The sequence below is a fragment of the Cornus florida genome, unplaced genomic scaffold (genome assembly GCF_030987335.1).
Source record: "Cornus florida cultivar Cherokee Brave unplaced genomic scaffold, ASM3098733v1 CherokeeBrave_3.0.0_Hap2_Chr10, whole genome shotgun sequence".
Classification (NCBI taxonomy): domain Eukaryota; kingdom Viridiplantae; phylum Streptophyta; class Magnoliopsida; order Cornales; family Cornaceae; genus Cornus; species Cornus florida.
Genome location: NW_026775580.1, coordinates 43,801,386 through 43,824,899, shown reverse-complemented (window position 1 = coordinate 43,824,899; position 23,514 = coordinate 43,801,386). Strand labels below are relative to the sequence as shown.

Below are 23,514 nucleotides of genomic sequence, written 5' to 3'. Positions count from 1 at the left end.
TACCAACTGAAACCACATGCACGAATTGAAACGGAACAAATTGCAACACATATTTAAAATAGAATAATAACAACCCTATAAGTTTTATATAACCCCAGTGGTGTTCCTAAAATTTGTTTACAGTAGTTGCAATCAAATACAGAGACTAAAGTTACAACAGAAACAATATGCTTAAGGACAAAAAACTGGAACAAGACTTGCATGCACTGTAACAGATTTGTTTTCAATACCACAGATCATCAATATAGCATATGTTAAACAGATAAATTCCAGTTACTGATTGATTAAACCTTAGAGATTATCTAGGTGCACAGAACACAGGCCAACGGGAGAGAGGAAGAAGAGAACTTGCCTGTGATTTCAGTTATGAAATCCAGGCGTCGTGTCCACTGTTCCGGCAACACTAAACTACTATCAAGCCTCCTAATACTTTGAGATAATTCACCACAATCCTTCCTTGGTCCTCTCTGATTTCCTCCTTGCCAATCCTTACAATGCTCTGTTCCTCTACCCTCTATTTTTACAGAACAACTCTACGTGTATGTGTTATGTGATATAACGTAAACCCTAGGCTTAAAGCATAATGGTGTATTTATAGGCTTAATACTAAAACCCTAATCCTTGTCATAAAAGAGATAGAGCCCTAAACTTAATCCTAGTCGGCCCATAACAAAACCTACGATTAAATTATATGTCCGCTACACCAGACGACGTCCCAAAAACTGTAAATAAAAACTTAATATATTTAAAACTCACGTAATTTAATTCACATAAGAAATCCAATAAGTCAATAAATGCAAACAAACAATTTCAATTAAATCAATATAATGCAATTAATTCAATTAATGCAAATAATTCCAAATAAATCAACTAAGGCAATTAAAACAAAATAAAAACATAAATAAACAATTAACAAACAAAAATGCACCTAAATAATTATTTAAAAAAAATTACCAGGACTATCTTTTTAAAATTAGGGGTATTACAAGAAATATGCAGAGAATCTTTGCACGATGGAACAAAGAGATGGGAATATTGAGAGATGGTGTTCGATCGATTGAACTTCTTTTGTGATCGATCGAATAGGTACTAAATGCTTAATTCGAAGATGAAAATGCATGCATTCCCTATCAAAGTCCAAACAATGTTTATGATCCCAGAATATATCTAGACGACGCAAGGAATGAAAGTAAAATAGAAATAAGGGAGGATTAGGGTTGTAAACCCTACGAATGCTAATGTTTAACGTCTCTAGCAAGACATTGGGCTCTTTTAGCCCGGATCAAAAATCTTGTTATGCATCCCCTCCTTAATGGGGTGAAATGAACTTTGAACCCCACCCAACAAACTATTCCCTAGGAACTTGTTAGATTTGATTCTGATGGAGTTGATTGTCCTTTGTCAAACAAATCATTGGGCTTCCATGCCCTTGCAACACTTGGTTTAAAAACAACATCTTTTGAAAACTCTTTAGAAGACAACCCCTTTGAAGTTTTAACATCAAGCAAAGACTCATTTTTGGTAGATTCATTTTCAAGACATTTTTTAACAACACAAACTTCTTCATGCTTGTCCAAGAAATTGGGAGTTGGATTGAAAATGTTCAACTTCACCTTCATATGCCCAAATGAAATTTTCATTATCCCTGTCCTACAATTTATGTTGGCATTAGCAGTTACCAAGAAGGGACGGTTGGCTCTTGGGATTTGCGACCAGTTCCGTATCAATGACTACGAAATCGATCGGGAAGAAGAACTTATCAATTTTGATCAACACATCCTTAATAATACCCCGGGGCTTTTTAATGGATCAGTTGGCTAGTTGCAACACTACCGACATCGGTTTTAAATCTCCTAAGCCCAATTGAACATACACCGAGTATGGAAAAAGGTTCACACTCGCTCCTAAATCAAGAAGAGCTCGATTAATGACATGGTCACCAATGATGCAAGAAGTAGTAAGTGAATAGTCTTTAAATTTCAGAATTGTGTTATGTTGCAAAATAGAGCTTACTTACTCGGTCAAAACAACATTTTTTAGTGTTTGGCTCTTTTTCTTCCTCTTAAGGGTGCAAAGATCTTTCAAAAACTTGGCATAAGCGGGAATTTGTCTCATTGCATCCAAGAGAGGAAGATTAACCTTCACTTGCCTAAACACATCGATTATCTCATTGACTTTGCCTTGTTACTTTTCAAGAGAATTGGATCCTTTTAAGGCATTCGGAAATGGAGCCTTTGGCTCAAAAACTTTGTTAAAATCCTTTTTCAAAACATTGTCAATACAAGAATTTTTCAAATCATTCTCAACAAAAGAATCTTTCACATGTAATGAAGGAAGAATAGGATGTGAGACGGGACGGGTGTGAACTTTTGGTTGCACTGGTTCACTCTCTTTATTTTGAATACCAACTTGATTATTCACAATCCTTCCACTTCTCAAAGTGGTCACCGCATTAACATATTCAATTGTGTGACCTTCAAAGGAGGAATTGGTCTCCACAACAAATTATTGCTTGGGTGGTGGATTCAAAGGCACCTTCCCCTTTTCCCTAGCATTCAATGTACTAGCAATTTGCCTAATTTGGGTTTCTAGCTTCGCAATGGATTAGGAATGAGAATGAAGTAATTGGGTGTTTGCCTCTAAAATACCCAAAGCTGTTAACACTTTTTCCTCAAATGTGGACTCCTTGAGTTCCCTTGAGAATATGAAGATTAATTTAGAAAGTGAGTGTTTGAGAATTGGTTTCCATGTAGTGCTTGGTATGATGATCTATAACCTTGGGAACTTTAGCTTTGCATTGGGGGTGGAACATACTTTCCTTGAAAACCACTTTAAGGAGGGTTTAAGCCTTCCCCTTGGCTTTTCCAAGAAAAGTTTGGTTAGTTCCTCCACCCGGCATTGTAATGGGTGGATTATTCCCTTGGTTGACAGATGCAGCATTCACTTATTCATGGTGCTCACTTTGCACATATCCGTGGGAACAATTGGAAGTAGAATGTAAAACAATTGGAAGTGGAAGACACTTGATTCACCGAATTATGGTTAATCAAAAATTGATCAAACATTTGAGATAAAGACTTGACTTCGGCGGCTATGTCATTAGAATTGTCAACTTGATATAAGCCGACATTCTTCCGTCCACCTAGATTTCTACCATTTTTGGAATATAAAGATCGATGCATTGAATTCTCACTCATGCCTATCAAGATAAGAACCACCCATAGAAGCATCAACCATTCCTTTAAAATTGTCTGACAAACTTTCAAAGAAAAATTGGACCAATTGCTATTTAGGAATGTCGTGATGTGGACACTTCCTGAGCAAGTCATTGAGGCGCTCCCATGCCTCAAGAAACATTTCCCCATCCCTTTGAGAAAACTCTCGAATTAAAGTTCTCATTGCATTGGTCTTTGAAACCGGATAATACTTTTTCAAGAACTCTTGTTGCATTTCTGCCTAAGAAGTTATCGAAAAAGGTCTTAGATTGTTGAACTAATATTTTACTTTGTTTTTAAGGGTGAAAAGAAAGAGTTTGAGTCTCAAAACCTCTTCCGGCATGTCAGTCTATTTCACGGTGGAACACACTTCAAGAAACTCATTTAAATGCTTGAAGGGTTCTTCACTTGGAAGTCTATGATAATTGGGAAGCATTTGAATAGTTTGTGGTTTAATCTTTGTACTCATTTGGCACGTATCGATCTCTTAAAGCAAGAGAAGGATTTACAATTGGTGGCTCGACACGAGCACCATGATTAACTTGAACAATGGGAGGTGGGGGTGGAACAAAAATTGACCAAGGCATTCCCAATGGAACTTGGCCTTGCTGTTGTGGAATGAATGGTCTTAGCATGCCTAATGGTAGTTGAATGTTGTCATAATGCATATTAGGGTGAATAATGCCTTGTTGGTCGATGTGACCAAGGTCCTCCACATGGTCTTCATTTTGCTCCTTCATTGATGAAATGGAGTTATAAGACTTACCCCTTCCCTTTGGATTTCGAAAAAATGATTCAAGATGAAAATCAAGTGGGACAAGAGTTGGATTCAATGATCTACGACCATGCATGCACTATCAAAACAAACAAACAAATCACAACAAGAATATAACAAACACTTCTCCTCCGTAACAAATCAATCAACAAAACTCCACAAATATTTATTCCATACTCCCATGCTTTGAACAATATGCAAGGAAAGTAAATTGCCTCCATGCGGGCTTACGATTTATCTAAGAATTTAAAGACTTGCTACCACGGGGGCCGACGATTTAACTAGAGATAGAGTTAGAAAAGGTCACAAAGGTTCCTTAAGCAACTTCAAATCATTTTTCAATTTTTGTTTTGCCTTGCTTTGCAAATTTTTTAATTTTTAGCTTTTTATGCTTTTGATTTGCTTAGCTTAGCTCATTGCTTTAGAATTTCCTTTGCTAAACTTCCCTTACTCAATGCACCTAGCCAATCAAGAACAAAAACAATAAGTAACCAAAATAAAATAAAAATAAAAACATGATCAAAAGAGTACTAATTCCTAATTGTTTTCAAAATACGGCGTTGCCAATCAATCCTTGGCAATGGCGCCAAAACTTAATGTGTCTCGTACCAGTTGCACTAAAAGTGTGTAGTGTGGTCAAGTTTGAATTTATAGAATATCACTACTACCACTAACTACTAATATACCTAGGGTGAGTAGGGATCGTCCCAAGGGAAAGAGCACGGTATTGTTAAGGAAACAATATTGGATTAGTAGGTCGAGTGATCGAAAGATGGTTTGTTGGTTGGATTAAACTAAACTTTAAACTAAGCAAATGCAATGTAAAACAACTAAATTAAATAAGGTGTAAACCACTAAGCATTACCTTCATAAACATTCAATATTTGATGGATGAAGGGGGAAAATATGTTGTAAATGAAAGTGTGTGCCATTAGTTGAAATATTAGCATGGATGGTCAAGTAAGCATACATTGTCTAGCCAATTTAGTGAATATCACAATATATCAAATTAAGCTATTAATCCTTCCATAAGCCCACAATCAATGCACACTCAACAAATTAGAGAAATATACTACTTGCATTCATAAGGATGGAACATCAAATAATAAGAATGGATTGTCCACCTATCTAAGTAAGTAAGGCAACTACACTACAACTAAGCTAGTGACATGAAGATTAAACTAATTAAACTAAGGTTGTGGCACAATCCATTAAGAAATAAGTATGAACCATCAAATAAACCACAAGAGTATTCCATTTAAGCACCATGCCTTGACCATCACTAGATTCATAATATCAACACACATAAACATGCATCAATGTCACAAAACCTCGAGATAAACACATGAACATCCATTCTAGCATACATAGACATATGAATAGAATTAAATGATTAATTGGAAGTATTAAAATACACAAATCATTGTAGAAATAAGATTTATATATATATCAAATGTCAAGAGAAGAAATACACACTAATCCCCATTAATTACAAAACATCAAAGTCTAGGAGGCATACTTAGGGCTAACTCTATCCCCAAGAAATGGTTTAGCCACTCATTGATGTTGTCATCCAACCCTCAAGGGCTATCTCCATGGTAGAGCTCATCTTCCTCCTTGGTAAAAACCCTAGATGAGAGTAAGAACTTTCCCAATTTGTATATTCTCTCTCTAATCTCTAGCCAAGACTCTCTCTAACTAACCAATCTCTCTACTCAAAATAGCCAAAATCCTTATATAGGTAGCTCAAGTGTCACACCCAATGGTCAGACCTCGTGCACTAGGACCTCTAAATGATTGTACCACAAGCACACATTTAATTTGGCTTGAAATCAACTTTTCATGCAACTTGAGGTAGTTCGATTGATCACGAGGTTGGTTGGATCGATCGAACCTTGGCGGCGTACTTTTTGGATAAAGACAGGGTTAAGATATTTTTAGGAAGAGGACAAAAGTGGTAAGTGAGGATAAAATCAAAGGGGATCGATCGATCGAAAGAAATGGTGGATTGATCGAAGAAGATAATTTGCTGAGGATAAGGATAAAAGGCTCGATCCATCATGGCATGGTTGGATCGATCACTGTATGATCGATTAGAGCTTGTTTCAATTGATCATGGAAAGCTTCCTTCACCACTTTGCTTCTACTTTGCTCCTTTCTTCCTTTAAGCTTGAGATTGCTTCTTTTATTGCTTTAATTAGGCTTAATTAACTTATTTTGGGGATAAGTGCCTGAAAAGGAAAATAACACGAAATTAGACTAAAATGGGAAAATAAGATAGAATAAGGTCCTAGAACATTCAAGCTTAAGGAGTTTAAATGCACACTTTTCAGCGTTTATCAAATATAAGGAAGAAAGTTAAGGAAATGATAAGATAAAGGAGATGGTGGTAGGGTTGCAAACGAGCTGAGCCGAGCTTTGAAGTGTTTAGGCTCGGCTCGGCAAACTGAAGGGAGTGTCTGAGCTCGGCTTGTGATTGGTCGAGCTCTCACCAACACTGATCGAGCTCGGTTTGCCAATGTTCGAATATAATCGAGCCAAGCTCAATTGCTCGTCTACGAGCATAGGTATATACATATATAAGAGCAGCAAGGGGGAAAGATAGAGAGAGAAATTTGTGAAGACACAGAAACTGGAAGAGAAATACATTAATTTTCTTGGAATTAAAGCATGCAATAGCGTATATGTATATATAAGAGTAGAAAGGGGAGAAGATGAAAGAGAGATTTGAAAAAATAGAGAAGAAAAGGAAGAGATATATAGTAACATACATGGAAATCAATTGCTTGAGTGTTGTCGGATTTTTGGTCGCGATCGGTGGTTATTAGTTCGTGTTGTGCGTCGTGGGAATTGCCTCGTAGTTACCGATTTTGCCGGTTAGGAATGTTCAGGTTAGGTCGTGGTTAGGTCTGAAGAGGAGAATGGTTAAGGAATAAGGTTCACTAGTTGCAAAATATATGAGAGAGAGAGAGAGAACAGATGGAGGTGGCCTTTCTTATTCCATCAACCTTAAACATAGAAAGGTTTATATACAAAGATAAGAAAAGCTTATTTGCATAAGAACCACAAACTTTATATACAATTACAATCTGACCCAACATAAAAATTTATCTACATATAAATGTGCTACATACAATTACAATCTGACCCCAACTTTTGTATATATTATAATTGGGTATATATATATATATATATATATATATATATATATATATATATATATTATAATCGAGTATGTTCGTGAACGCATTATCGAGCCCAGTTCGTGAACGGTTCATGAACAAATGAGTCGAGTTTACTATTGTTCAGACTCGGCTTGTTTATAAATCGAGCCTCATAATTCGAATCGAGTTCGGTTCACTTATTAATGAGCCGAGTAATTAACGAGCCGAGCCCGAGCCGTTCGCAAACGGCTCGGCTCGTTTGCAGCCCTAGATGGTGGCGGAACCCAGATGACTTTTTCGCTTAAAATGAGATATTTATGTATGGACATCTGAATGTGGAGGCATGATGGTGAGCTGTATTGATTTTGTGTCGGTGGATTGCCTATATTTTTGAATGCCTTGTGACTTTGATAATGATACAGAGAAGGAGAAAAAATAAATCAAGAAAAAGCAGCTGTGCTAAAATTATCAGGAGGAAAAATAAATCTAGAAAATAAATCATACATGTTAATTATCAGGAGAAAAAATAAATCAAGAAAATAAATCATTCATTTTTATACACTCTTCATTGCTAAAATTTTCCAAAGTCAACTCAATCTTCATGAAACCAGCTATGCTTTCTTGTCTTGGACATATCTGATTGTGCATGAGAGAAACGATAATATTGATTGACAAGGATTAGTCTTAGATTAGAATCATTTGGAACTTGCAACTTTTCCAGCTGGTGATCCAATATTGCGAAGTTGCTTCTCATGGGAGAATAATTTTGCAAGCCTGCAACATCGATCATAATTTTTGTTAGAATTGTTAAAAGGTTAAAGCGAACTCCATAGTAGAATCGACAATAAAATCATTCATATACCTTCTGAGAACCTCTTCATTAGTATCGTGCTCAGCAGGCTCACCCGTACCAGTCTCCAAATTTACCCTCGAAACTGGTTTCTTTAGCAACCCTTCGCCAACTTTTACGAGGTCTTCCAAATTCGTTTTGGTGGCTATATCAACCGAAGACACTGTCCCACTTAAAGAGTCGTCCTGCAATTTATAGATGAACAATTGCTATGTTTATTTTTAGTTTGGATAATGAAAAATGTAACTTAATAATTTTAACACAGATGCATACTTGAATACGGAGGTAATGCTCTTCGGAATGAAGGGCTTGAAATATCACAGAAAGATGGTAATCAACCATATCAGCACTAGCTTGAGAAAACACGTCTATTAATGGAGTAGAACCACCACTTGTTAACCAACTCAACAAACCCTACTTAGCCACTTCGTCTGCTTTGTATTTATATTCTGCTTTGGATGTGCCTGTTCCTAAGGATATAACCAATAACCTACCATAGTCTAATTCCTTAATAGCAAAGTAGCCAGGATTTCTCTTCATGATCTGCTTTGTTATTTCACCGATTGCAACCATTGTCTGAAAAATTACTCTTTAACAATAAATTTAAAATGTTACCAAAAAAAAAAATATTAAAGACTTTCGATTAAGGTTTCATAGATTAAACTAAAGGCTTGCTCAGAATTAAAATTATGATCTGCTTTGCTTTTTGTAAAGGGTCTAGAATAATTCCTTAATAACCTAATCGAAAGTCTTTAACCAATAACCTACCATAGTCTAATTCCTTAATAGCAAAGTAGCCAGGATTTCTCTTCATGATCTGCTTTGTTATTTCACCGATTGCAACCATTGTCTGAAAAATTACTCTTTAACAATAAATTTAAAATGTTACCAAAAAAAAAAAATATTAAAGACTTTCGATTAAGGTTTCATAGATTAAACTAAAGGCTTGCTCAGAATTAAAATTATGATCTGCTTTGCTTTTTGTAAAGGGTCTAGAATTGCTTCAGATGAGAGTCTGTATGGAAGAGGTGTTCTAGGAAAACAAAGGAAAATAAAGGCTTGCTCAGAATTAAAATTATTTTTGAATCAATTAAAATTAATGCAAGAAGATTTTGACTTTATGTATTGAATTAGTGATTTATAAAATTGGGCAAAGGAGGCTGAACAATAGTAATTAGAATAAGGTAAAGAGAAAACAAATTTACTTTTTCAAAACGAAATAAATAAAGAGGAGGAAACATAAAAAGTGTATAGTACCTTAGTTAGCTTGATCCTTATCAATTCTCCTGTAATTATTCTTTGTTTGACATAATAAATGTGAAAAACAGGAGTGAAGTGAGTCACAAAGATATTTATTTCAAAGAAACATCTAAATAAAAATATTTTTTTAATAAAATATAGTAGTATTATTATTTTTTTAGAGGTTTCTATTTTTATTTTGATAATTATCTTTTATTGTTACAATAAGTGGTAATGGTTAAATTAAATATAGAAACTACAAATAGGATGAGAGGGATTTTGTGTTAAAAGAAAAAGACTATAGGTGGGTTTGAAAAAATTTAATCTAATAGTCTATATAGAAAGTGTGGATTAATTTTATTGCTCCACGGGAAGTAAGAGACCAATACTCTAAATATCATTACTCATTTTTAAAATTGAAACTAAACTATGGGCCTCCGGAACCAAACCATACTCTGCCACTCGTCTTATTTTGGGCCTTTATCCAATTTGACATTGGGTCAAATATGTTTGGGCATCATGCATTCTCTTGATCTACTTCCGTCCTTTTTAGAGAACGATTTCCTGTACAGCCTGAATTGTAGAGGTGAGAGAGAGAGACAAAGAGGAGGGCGATGAGAGAGACTGAGATGTGGTTGGGATGAAGTGCGTATGTGGATGAGTGGGCCGATGAGAGAGAGTGAGATGTGGTTGGGATGAAGTGCGTATGTGGATGAGTGGGCCGATGAGAGAGACTGAGATGTGGTTGGGGTGAGGTGGGTCTGTGGAAGAGTGGGGCGATGAGAGAGACTGATGATATATATATATATAGAAAGCAAAACCAAAATTATAATTATTAAACTTGCTTTTTAATTTTTTACTTTACAAATATTGAAAGCATAAAAAGTTAGTAAACATAATTTTACTTTATATTTCATCTTTAGAAATGAAAATTATGATTTTACTTTTAAAGAAAGTAAAAGTAAAAAATAAAAGCGTTAATAAACGGGCCCTAAACAAATATATATGCTTATAGATATGCTAATTTCTGTGTTATACATGTTAACTGTTTGTCATAAGAGCTTCAAAGTGTATATTGTAAAAATGATCTACAGAGAAGAAAGTCACAAGTCATCTAAAGTTTCACAAATTATTTCCATTTTTCCCAAAAAAAAAAAAAAAGACAAAAAAAAACTGTAAATTATTTTATGGGCACCGCCAAAAAATACTAATTTTCAAAGGCTTCATTTAGTTGGATTAAAATTAATAGTGGAAAAAAGAAGTAAAATAAAAATAAAAATTTCTATGGTTTTCTTAAGTGACACCACATTAAATCTGAAAGTGAGAGAGTTGATAATTCAATTCAGTTTTAATTTTCAATGACTTTTGGGGGATAATTCCAAACCAAGGACTTTTGGGGGCTTTTTTAAGATATATATATATATGATATTTTCTTTGATGGATTGTTTGTAACCGTCCGTTATACCACATCATTGTTGCAATGTTTGCAATGAATAATTTCTCCCTTTTTACATAGTCGTGGAGTCAAGGTGAACTTTTTTGAGAACTTTGTTTGTCCAAACTATCCTTAGTATTTCCATGTCCACTTTTGTGCATTTAAGTACTATTCTGGTGCATGTAAGTAGCACCCTTATGCACAGAGTTATCACTTTTTGTAAGCACCACTCTTGTGAACAAAGGTCCCACGTGATATATGTACCATTCTTGATGACTTTGATTGCACAAAAATGATACTTGGGTGCACAAGAATGGTATCAACATACATAAAAGTGATAGTTAAAAAAGTTAAGGGTATTTTGAGTTAATTATCAGTGTTATATTCATTTCAGACTTTCAGCAAAGTTCAAGACTGAAAAAAAATTGACGACTCCATAACTCTGTAAAAAAAACCTTCAAAAATCCACCTATTTGTAATTGTCTCTATATATACTTATAAAGTATTTTTTTAAATAGAGATTAGCAATAAAAGAGAAATAAAATTCAGACCACAAATAAACAGTAGCTCAATACATGTGTAATGTATTTCATAGACCAAAAGCACGACTACCAAGGGCCTTGTGTGGTTTTTCCTCTATCTTTTTAAATTGAATGGTGAAGATTGAAATCTTCAAAGGAAATAAAGTGAATGTGTAAATTCGAAGTAATATATAGATATGCTTACCACTTTCATGGTGGCGTAATGTAAAAGCAAACTTTTGCAAATAGGCGCAAATCCTCTGTTGTGCAGTTTTCATGTTGTCTCTTGCAATGAGCGTTAAGTGATCTTGGTTTGGCCACGTTTTACTCCACTCAAATAGACACTAAGATTGTGTTTAGCAAATTACACTATTATTTATAAGTAACATTTCACTACTATTTATAAGTAATATCACAGAAGTCTAAAAGTAATATCACATGAGTTTAAAAAGTAACATCACCATCTGTAATTACACCACTATTTATAAGTAACATTTCACCACCATTTATAAGTAACATCACAGAAGCCTAAAAATAATATCACATGAGTCTAAAAAGTAATATCACCATTTGTAATGACACCACTAGACAACATCTTGCGGATTTATTCCTGTAATCACTTCCGAAAGGTGTAACCCTTTTTCTTCTCAATTAGGTTTCTATTTATTCTCACTCCTCTTCAGATATACTCTGTCTATCTCCATATGCTTTTCTTTTTCATAGGTTCAATAAATCTACAAAAGATACAAACTTTAGAACCAAACCTTTTCAAAGTGGTACTTCTAATTTCATATTTTGTTTCAGTTTCATATATTGATAGCAATGAAAGCATCTGCCCTGTTCTTGTTTTTTGCCTACCTTTCAAGCATCGGCTTCTTGTTTTCGTCAATACCTTTTTTATATGCATCTTTGGTGTTAATGTTGGTGTCAATTGCTTCTCACCCATATATTAATCCAAGTAATTTTAATTTTGGTTTAAATTCTTTAAATTAATATGTTAAAGTGTTTTTAAAATACTTTAATTTCAAATTATAACATAAATGATATGTTGAATTGAGTTACGTTTGTATGTGACTTTACTTAATCTGCATTATGTGCATACCTTATTTTGAGGGTGAAGATACTTATAAATGGTGGTGAAATGGTTCTTATAAATGGTGGTGAATTGAGTTACGTTTGTATGTGACATTACTTAATCTGCATTGTGTGAATATCTTATTTTGAGGGTGAAGATACTTATAAATGATGGTAAAATGTTACTAATAAATGATTGTGTAATTGCCAAATACAGTCTTAGTGTATATTGAGTGGAGTAAAACGTGGCCAAACCATGACCACTTGCTCACTGCAGGAGACAGCATGGAAACCGCACAGCAGACGATTTGCGCCCTTACATATGGTACTACGTATTACAAAGGACAACAAGAAATTATAGATATGCTTACCACTTTCATGGTGGCTAACCTAAAAGCGAACTTTTATATATAGTTATTGGATGAATATTCTAGTCTCCATGAATTGTGGGATTACACAATATAAATTCAAGAGCAATATATGGGATTACATACTGTAAATTAGGAGTGTATAGCTAGCTGTTATAATTCTTAGATTGTTTTAATCATGGGATATGTTTCCTCTATTGTATATATACATGTGATATCAATACAAGAAAGTATGAAATTTTCTGCAATCTTTCATGGTATCAGAGCAGGAATAACCTAGCAATACTTTTCTATTTTTTTTTTTTTCACTATTGCTTCTTCTTTATCCAACCACATGCCTATGGCCTCTTTTACAAGTTCCTTTACTGTTCCAAATATTTCAACTCTTGTCTCTATTAAATTAACAGAAACCAACTATCTCCTATGGGAAAGTCAAATCAAGCCATTTCTTATTGGCCAAAATTATTGGCGTTTCATTAATGGAACTCATCTTTGTCCTCCCAGTTTCTCTCAGACACAGAATCTTCAACACATACCTTGAATTCTGCCTATACCAGTTGGCTACAAACAGATCAAACTCTTGTAAGCATGATCAATGCCACTCTCTCTAAATCTGTTCTTTCTCAAGTTGTTGGACTCTCTTCTTCTCGTCAGATTTGGAAATACCTCAAACAAAAATTTTCTCAATAATCCCTTGCAAACGCCACTCATCTGCGTTTTCAATTGCACTCCATCTCCAAAGGGACAAAACCTATTTCAGAATATCTGCAACATGCTAAATCTCTAGCTGATGCTCTTCCTGCCATCAATCAACCAATCTCCAATGCAGATCTCGTCACATCTGTTCTTCGCGGACTCGGTCCAAATTATTCTATACTTGTCACAGCTTTTCTTAACTTCCCACCGCTCCCACAATACTCAAATCTTCGTGCTCGTCTCTTGTCATATAAATCTCATATTAGGCCCTCGACTAATCCAGAAACTTCGGTTAGCTATGACAATTCCTCACAAACAGTATTATTTTCTTCTCGTGGTCGACACAACCATAGTCGCGGTCGCACCAACAATAATCGCAGTGGTCATGGGGGTCGCTCTACATTCCATCAAAATAAGTCATCCTACAACCCAAGTCGTGGGGGTTATGGTTGCGGTGGTCATAATCGTGGTCGCAGGGGTTATGGTCCAGGTGTTCTTGGACAACACCCTCCCACCACCACACCTCCTATTCAATGTTAGATTTGTTTTTAAAATGGCCACAGTGCTTCCACATGTTACCAACGATATCGCAATCCTTATACAACAGATGACGATCTCTCCTCTACCTTTGCCGGAATACAAATAGCTTCACAAGTCAATCCCAATTGGTATCCTAATACCGGTGCCACTAACTATATGATTGGTGATCCTTGTTCCATGACAAATAAGTTTGATTATGTTGGCACCGATCAAGTTCACTTAGGTAATGGTGATTCTCTTCTAATTGCGCACACTGGTAGTATATCCCTTCCTACTGGTTCCTCTCTTATACAACTTTCTCGTGTCCTTCATGTTCCTAATATATCTAAAAATCTTCTATCCGTTGCTCAGTTCACCAAAGATAATTCTGCTAGCTTCATCTTTTTTTCCATGGGGTTTTGAAATTTGTGATTTACGAACTGGTGTTGTTTTGTTTCAGGGTCGATGTGAAGATGGTCTATACCCTATTAAGCCCTCTCATGTTTCCCAACATGCTCTCACAGCCTCTTGTTCATCATCTTCAACTTGGCATCAACGTTTAGGACATCCATCTAATAAAGTGCTTTAAGGCTTAGCATCCAATAAAGCTTTAGGCTCTGCTTTTCATTTTTTTCGCCCTACATTTTGTAGTCACTGTGCTTTAGGAAAGTCTACGCGGCTTCCCTTTTCCACTCATAAACATCATAGTAATGCACCATTTAATTTACTTCATTCTGATATATGGATGTCTCCCGTTTCTTCTATCTCTGGTTTTAGATATTATGTCTTGTTTACGGATGATTATAACCGATATTCATAGATATTTCCTATGCGACATAATCTGAAGTTTTTACTCATTTTCAACATTTTCTTGCTTTTGTTGAAAATTATTTTTCCACATCTATTAAAATTTTGCAAAGTGATGGTGGTAAAGAATATGATAACACCTCATTTCATACTTTGTGTGCGCAAAAAGGGATATACCATCAGTTATCATGCCCTCATACTCCACAACAAAATGGTCTTGCAGAACGAAAACACCGGCATATTTCAGAAATGGGTCGCACTTTACTTCTAGTCTCCCATCTCCCTCAAAATTTATAGGTTGAAGCTATTTGTACCGCTGTATATCTAATTAACAGACTCCCAACCCAACTCCTCCACTGGTCCTCTCCATTTCAGAGGCTTTTTGCCACTGATCCTGATTACCTCTCACTCTGTACCTTTGGTTGTGCATGTTACCCTTATCTTGGTAATTATACAACTAACAAATTACAACCAAGATCTGTTGTCTGTGTTTTTATTGGTTACAGCAATCGTCATAAAGGATATCGGTGTCTGCATGTCTATATTTCAAGGCATGTGTTATTTAATGAGGCAGAATTTCCATTTGCCTCCTCTCAATCATCTACTGGTCCACCCTTTACATTAGATATGGTCTTTATTCCAGTTATTTCGCTGACTCCACCTGCTGCTATCTCACCACCAGAGCCATCACCAACTTAAACATCAACCACTACAGTTCCTTCTCCGGCGCCACCTTCACCACAAGATGTTGTCTTTTCATCAAATGTGAAGGCCTTCACTGACATTACCACTCAGCATACTATGTCGGAACACCCTCCATCGGCTAGACCACACTCATCATCGGATTTTTCCAATAATGTACATCCTATGAGAACAAGAGCCAAGGATGGAATTTTCAAACCTAAACAACGGGCAGATTTTGCTAGTCGTCATCCGATTCCATAAGCTTTTTCCACCTTGCTCACCTCATCCGATGTAGAGCCAACTTGTTACACTCAAGCCATTCGCTCCGCAAAATGGCGTAATGTCGTGAATGAAGAATTTAATGCTCTTCTCAATCAACGCACTTGGTCTCTTGTTCGGCCGCCACCTAATGTCAATATTGTTGGATGTAAATGGGTTTTCAAGCTAAAACAACGATCTGATGGCAGTATTAAGCACTACAAAGCGTATCTCGTTGCTAAAGGCTTTCATCAGCAAGCTGGCATCGACTATGGTGAGACTTTCTCCCCTGTAGTCAGGCCCACAACGATTCGTACAGTTCTTACTGTTGCTGTATCTAATGCATGGCCTATTCACCAATTAGATGTCAAAAATGCCTTTCTTCATAGTTCTCTTACTGAGGAGGTGTATATGACTCAACCACCCGGGTTTGTAGATTCTAGTCACCCTTATCACATTTGCAAACTCCATAAAGCCATTTACGGTTTAAAGCAAGCACCCAGGGCATCGTTTCAACGGTTTAGTTATTTCATTCTCTCTTATGGTTTTGTACAAAGCAAAGCCGACAACTCCATGTTCACTTTTCATCGCAACTCCCAAGTTATGGTCCTCATTCTCTATGTGGATGACATCATTCTTATAGGCAATACTCCTTCTCTCATTCATTCCTTCACCCAAACACTAGGGGCTGAATTTGAAATTAAAGACCTTGGGCAACTTCACTACTTTTTGGGTATTGAAGTTACTCATTTTTCACAAAGGTTGCATCTCTCTCAAAATAAATACACACTGGATATCCTTCGCCAAAGTAAACTCCTGATAGCAAAGCTTGTGTTACACCTGTTGCTGCCAAATCTTAACTCTCTTTTTCTTCTGGAACTTTATTGGCTGATCTTACTGAGTATCGACATTTAGTTGGCTCTCTCCAATACCTTACCCTTACTCATCCAGACATCGCCTACACTGTCCAAAGCGTTGCTCAATTCATGAGTCAGCCTTGTACTTCTCATTTGGAAGCTGTTAAGAGAATTCTTCGCTATCTTAAAGGTTCCCTTGGCCGCGGTCTTCCCATACGCCGTTCCAACATCCCGACATGTTTGACTACCTTTTCTGATGCTGATTAGGCCGGTTGCCCAAATACTCGTCGTTCCACCACATGTTATTGCATTTTTCTTGGCCCTAATTTAATCTCTTGGTGTGCCAAGAAACAACCGACAGTCACCCACTCTAGTGCCAAAACTAAATATCGTACACTTGCCTATACTTGTGCTGACACAATTTGGATCCACAGTCTCTTGCAGGAACTTTGTCTTCCCTTTATCTCTCCAACTGTAATTTATTGTGATAACCTCAGTGCCACCTACATGGTTGCCAATCCGGTGTTTCATGCACGCACTAAACATATTGAATTAGACTATAACTTTGTCCGTGAACGTGTTGCAACCCGCACTCATCGAATTCAGTTTGTGTCTTCGAAGGACCAGCTTGCTAATATATTTACCAAAGGATTACCTAGGCAGCGCTCCTCACATCTCAATTCCAAACTCGTCTTGGCTCCGTCGTCGCGTTTACGGGAGGATATTGGATGAATGTTCTAGTCTCTATGAATTGTGGGATTACACAATATAAATTTAGGAGAAATATATAGGATTACATATTGTAAATTAGGAGTGTATAGCTAGCTGTTATAATTCTCAGATTGCTTTAATCATGGGATATGTTTCTTTTATGAGTTGTACTCTTTTGTATATATACATGTGATAGCAATACAAGAAAGTATGAAATTCTCTGCAATCTTTCAATAGTATTACGAAGGGCAACAAGAAATTAAAACGGATTTTTACAAATCATTACACAATAAATATATATATATACATATATACATGTATATAAATAAAGTACAAACTATGACCCTCTCCTATGCCATTTCATCTTAAATCATTTATGTATAAAAACAACTTTTTTAAAAAAAAAATTATTTTGTCCTAACTTATGAAAAAACTTTTTCATCCTTTTCTTTCCATGTAATCTAAGCTAATCAAGTGCTTGTGTTCTGACCATAATACTAGTAAATTGGAATTTGTAATAATATATTTTTAAAAAATTTGCAATTTGTAATAAAAATTGTTTTAAATTATTTTATTACAATATTTCATTTATCAGATTGATAATGAATCTTTGATGATAAGATAAGTGATTGATGGATAGTATCATGCTACCAAAGAAATAAAAAAGAGTGATTGTTGTATGTACGTCTGTTATTGATACATCCAAATCAAGTAGACCTTTCAGTCCCGGCACATTTTTTGGACTAATCCTCCTCCTCCTTCTTCTTTTATTTTTTTATAATTTAATTAAAAACAGAACTTTTGCAACAACCTGCAATTTTTTGAACTATTATTGTTTAATAAAACTGAAAATTAAGCTGAATTAAAAGTGGTAAATAAAAAATAATTATTCTATTTATATGATTTGAATTTTTTTAGTGAGAAGCAATGTCTCTATTATTTCTTAAAATTTTATTGTGCTATCGTTTTCAGTGATATTCAAACTCTGTTATTAAATGCACTTAATTAACTAAGTGTTTAATCTGTTCAGAATTAAACACCCAATTAAATTATTAAAAAAAATTTTGTTTCAAGAATTTGCAATGGTTCTCCAGCAATTAGCAACGAGTTTTTTCTTTGCAAATTGGTACTTTTGGCAATTACAGTAATATATATATTTTTTTGGGCAATGAATTTCTCTCTCGTTGTAAAGCATAATGAGTGAGCGGTATTGTCACAATTTCTTGTTGATGGTAAAAGCATTAGAAATGAACTTTGAACTTTTAGGGCAAGATGGTACACTTTATGTTATCTCGAAATAGAATTATTGTTTTATTATATGGTGTTTTGAATAATAATTAGAAGTATGTTTGGTAATATCCATTTGTTATAAAAAAATTTAAACAAGAAATATGAAATATGTTTGATAAGAAGTGTTATAAGTTTAAAAAATATAATGGCTAATTTAAAAAAAAAAATTAAGTATTTTTTTTTTTTTTTAAAAAAAATGGCTACAGTATCCATTGCTAGAGTGCTGAAACATGTAAAAACAACAAATTGGTGTTTTGATTTTTGATTGTTATTCACGAAACGTTTTGGCAACGTGCAAAACAAAACATGCAAGACCAAACATGTTTTTTCTACCATTCACTCCAACAATACTTGACAAAAACAAAACACATACCAAAAAGAACCTTACCAAGTATTTTGCCCATCCAAAATACCCCACTCCACCTGCATAAATAATTATTCATAATGGTGATAATGTTACCAGAAATTGGGCCTTTTCTCATCCATTTTTATACAATCTTCATTGCTAACATTTTCCACAGTCAACTTAATCTTCACGTAACCAGCTGTGCTTTCTTGTCTTGGACATGTCTGATTGTTCACGAAACAATCTTTATTATGGGCAGCTTGATCATCAACATCATTCGAAGGTTCAATGGAAGAAGTCAATAATCCAAAAGCTCTGCTGCTTCTAGCAGCCTCTTCATTGGCAGTACTATATTGGGGGACTTGTAGTTTGGACTTTGGACTCCAACAAGAGAATTGTAGGTAAGACTTGTTTAGGTAAAGTAATAAAGGGCGTGATGCATGTGGTAGGAGATGGCCTATCTCTAACTCACTCACGGAGGTCAAGAATTGATTTTATATATATATATATATATCTTAAACTGTATCAATTAAGTTGCTAATATACTAACAGATTTTAATATTCAGGTTTGTTTATCCATTACAAAAAGAATGAGATAAAGGAATGTACCAAAATGTGACATTCAAAAACCAACAGAACTTCTGTATCATATATGTTAATTATCAAGAGAATGTAAACTATATATATATATATATATATATATATATATATATATATATATATATATATAACAAGCATGGTAGATGATGATGATGTAAGAAGGTCAGTCATGGTGACAAGAATTAGTCCACAGAAGTAAATTTTTTATGCTCCAGATGTTTACAAGAAACTGGTTTAAGTCCATAAATTAAGATTAATTTAATTAATGACCACTCAATCATTCATAACTTCAACATAATAAAGAAAGTGTTAAGTTCTTGGTATGTTAGTTAAATAAAGGAAATGTGCATAAAGTCTATTGACTATATGGCTTAAAAGTTTAATTCTTTGCCAAACTTTGCTCACTAAGGATGCATGCAACTGATTAATTTATTACATTTATTGAACCATTGGACAATTTCTAAAGAGGCTAATGAAATATTAATTCCTCTCTCTCACTTTTGGGTAATTAATTACTATATCTTGGAAAAAGTTAGAAGAGGCAAGCATGAGATCAAGGGTTTGAGAATGAGAGCAACCTAGGGTCTGTTTGGTTCAACTTTCTGAAACAAAATTAGAAAATTGTGCAAAAATTTATTTGGTTGATAGTTTCTGATAACTGCTTTATTAAAACTAATTAAGAAAATGTATGTTTGTAAAGAACTGTCTTTTATAGTTCTCTAAAAAATAATTTTTTGTTTTCTAAGTTCTCGAGAATAGTTTTCTGTGTGACAAACCAAACAAACCATAATCTTCCTCTCCTATCATTAGATGCAGGCAGGATATATATACCGGGAAATGCACAATTTTTTTTCCTTTCTTGACTAGTGCATTTCAAACTCTTTACCTTTCACTTTAAAAGGAGAGGAGATACCACTAGATTACAGACGTTGGTCATTGTTTTGCATACTCAACCTTGAATCTTTACACACTTGATGAAAATTATGTACAACAGACTAAAGAAACACCCGTTTGTCTCAAATATGATAGCCAAACTCACCCAAAAAGAAAGAATATCCAAATCATGTTTTAAGCTTAATCATGGACAAAATGTCTGCAGAAATTAAGAACTTTTAGGAATTGAAGTAATTTCAGATGATAGAACTATATTACTATTCCAATGACGTAATCTGAATAAGCATCATGTATATATATATATATTTGCTGGGGCTACATATGATAATGTCTATAACAACAATAGAGCTACTCCAAGATTACCTTTTTGCCCTTTGTCTTTACTTATTACTTGCATGTATCTAATTTAAATTGCAGAAAAGTGTACATGAAAGATGACAACACTCTCATGCAAATTCATTATAGCTAGAAATTAAGAATGGGAGGAATATTATCTCAAGAAATCTCACCCATCATCAAAATAAGTTCACAAATATTAGTTAAAAGCCTGCTATTATTTGAATACAGTCACACAGAACAGAGAGAACGATAATATTGATTGACAAGGATTAGTCTTAGATTAGAATCATTTGGAACTTGCAACTTTTCCAGCTGGTGATCTAATATCGCGAAGTTGTTTCTCATGGGACAGTAATTTTGCAAGCCTGCAACATCGATCATAATTTTTGTTAGAATTGTTAAAAGGTTAAAGCGAACTCCATAGTAGAATCGACGATATAAAAATAATTCATATACCTTCTGAGAGCCTCTTCATTAGTCTCTTGCTCAGCAGGCTCACCCGTACCAGTCTCCAAATTTACCCTCGAAACTGGTTTCTTTAGCAACCCTTCGCCAACTTTTACAAGGTCTTCCAAATTCGTTGTGGTGGCTATATCAACCGAAGACACTGTCCCACTTAAAGAGTCGTCCTGCAATTTATAGATCAACAATTGCTATGTTTATTTTTAGTTTGGATAATGAAAAACGTAACTTAATAATTTGAACACGGATGCATACTTGAATACGGAGGTAATGCTTTTCGGAATGAAGGGCTTGAAATATCACAGAAAGATGGTAATCAACCATATCAGCACTAGCTTGAGAAAACACGTCTATTAATGGAGTAGAACCACCACTTGTTAACCAACTCAACAAACCCCACTTAGCCACTTCGTCTGCTTTGTATTTATATTCTGCTTTGGATGTGCCTGTTCCTAAGGATATAACCAATAACCTACCATAGTCTAATTCCTTAATAGCAAAGTAGCCAGGATTTCTCTTCATGGTCTGCTTTGTTATTTCACCGATTGCAACCATTGTCTGAAAAATTACACTTCAACAATAAATTTAAAATGTTACCAAAAAAAAAATATTAAAGACTTTCGATTAAGGTATCATAGATTAAACTACCGGATTATTTGCAGCAACACCACCATCAATTAGGTCAAATTCTCTCACTTCTCCTTCAAGGTTCTTTGTTTCGAAATAATGGGCGGGAAGATAAGTTGGTGCTGCTGAGGTTGCAATGCAAATATCGGAGAGTAAGGCATCCAAGCTCGGTTTGTTGTTCACCTAAACATGAAGCACATAAAAAAAAAAATCATCAACAGTAGATTTTGTTGATAAAAAAATTTGGGTTAAGAAGATAATATTAGGATAATTAACCTCATAGGTAGAAAATATGGTTGGCTGGAGTTTCTTGATGTCAAACGTTGGTATTGCAACATTAGTCAACGTCTCGTGCAATCGCTTGTCTCCTAGTTTTTCTTTAATGATGTTATGGAGATACTTCCCATCATATTTTGGTCCCGAGAACACTTTGATTATCTTTGAAACATGAGGAAGTGGATTGCTGTTGTTTTGAAAAGTTCAATAACATTAAGAACGATATGATTTACCATATATTACCACAGTTAGAAATACAAAATAAATAAATAAATAAATAAATAATAATAATAATAATTTCGATAACCGGGGTGTCCGGGGTTTTGCCCGACTAATCCATGACATGATTACCTGACTTGTGGAAATATTTTAGGGCAGTGTTCAAGATAGAAGTCTTTGATATCTTTCGCAGCAAACAAGGGGCGGTTTTTTTCATTTGGTACAGTTAGCATGGCAGTCACAAGGCCCCCGGTGCTCGTCCCTGCAATTATATCAAAATAGTCCGAAATTCTTGCTTCCTCACCATCCAGCTTCTGCATCATACACAACCAAATTAACCATTAATACTACTTTTTAAGATAAATGTGTGTGTAATTTACATATGGCATGGCAATTTATAAGCATGAAGAAAAGCTGCACAATAAGTACAATTAATTACTTGAAGTGTACATGTGTTATAGAAATCCAAGGAAATGGCTATATATATATATATAATTTGACATTAAACACAAAAAAGTATATCCTACTTGAAGCTCAGATTCCAGAAAGCTGAGGATTGTTCCAGGAATAATCCCTCTGATTCCACCTCCATCAATGCTGAGAACTGTGATTAGGTTCCCATAAGTTGGGGGCTGCAGCGGTGACTTTGGTGTATCAATATATGGGTTTTCATGTGTTGTGGGCTTTAGGAGTGACTTTAGTCGTCCTTCCATGTGTGCTTGTTTTTGTGTGTCAGTGTGTGTGTGTGTGTGTGTGTGAGAGAGAGAGAGAGAGAGAGAGAGAGAGAGAGGTTTTGCTAGCAAGGAGGATTTTTAGTTCTACTAGTCTTGGAGAGCTAGTTTGAAAATCTTAGACCTTGAGAATGCTATTTCTCTTGGATAAGCATGGGTATTTATAGACTTAAGTTATTATATATTATTCTTATATATATCTAGATTCAACAATGTCATGAAATGCATTTAGCTGCTTTGAAAATCATTCAGATGGCTGACTACATTATTCAATGGATTAAGTATGGAAGTATAGAAATATCCATGCAAATTCCATGACTTATTGTGTAATAGATACTGCTATGAGGTGTACTCTTTTGCCTAGAGAGGAGACTATTAATTAATTGTATGACTTGCTGTTGGAATTTGCATGGATATTTTCTATGCTTCCATACTTGATCCATTGAATAATGTTATTAATTGTATGATTTTCAAAGCAGTCTCTATTACACAATAAGTTGATATTATTTTGGCAGCAAATTAAGGTGGTCTCCTAAATGATAGATATATGGAATAAA

At 34.8% G+C, this 23,514-nt stretch overlaps 2 protein-coding genes and 1 non-coding gene across 3 annotated transcripts; 1 reads left to right on the top strand and 2 right to left on the bottom strand.

Moving 5' to 3' along the window:
* The first annotated feature begins 3,295 nt into the window (after positions 1–3,295).
* On the top strand, positions 3,296–3,402 carry LOC132280416 (small nucleolar RNA R71). The gene has a single exon (XR_009471573.1). It is a non-coding gene; the product is annotated as a small nucleolar RNA R71 (small nucleolar RNA).
* A 4,447-nt stretch (positions 3,403–7,849) lies between these two features.
* Positions 7,850–8,617, bottom strand: LOC132277545 (patatin-like protein 2). The gene is made up of 3 exons (XM_059779394.1): positions 8,278–8,617; positions 8,017–8,189; positions 7,850–7,928 (listed from the first exon to the last, which is right to left on the bottom strand). Exons 1-3 carry the CDS (start codon positions 8,344–8,346, stop codon positions 7,850–7,852), a joined length of 321 nt encoding a protein of 106 aa, XP_059635377.1. The 5' UTR covers positions 8,347–8,617.
* A 12,114-nt stretch (positions 8,618–20,731) lies between these two features.
* On the bottom strand, positions 20,732–23,280 carry LOC132278666 (patatin-like protein 2). The gene is made up of 7 exons (XM_059780509.1): positions 22,754–23,280; positions 22,359–22,540; positions 22,008–22,194; positions 21,753–21,914; positions 21,360–21,662; positions 21,099–21,271; positions 20,732–21,007 (listed from the first exon to the last, which is right to left on the bottom strand). The coding sequence occupies exons 1-7, from the start codon at positions 22,937–22,939 to the stop codon at positions 20,929–20,931; spliced, it is 1,272 nt and encodes a 423-aa protein (XP_059636492.1). The 5' UTR covers positions 22,940–23,280; the 3' UTR covers positions 20,732–20,928.
* Between the last annotated feature and the right edge of the window lie 234 nt (positions 23,281–23,514).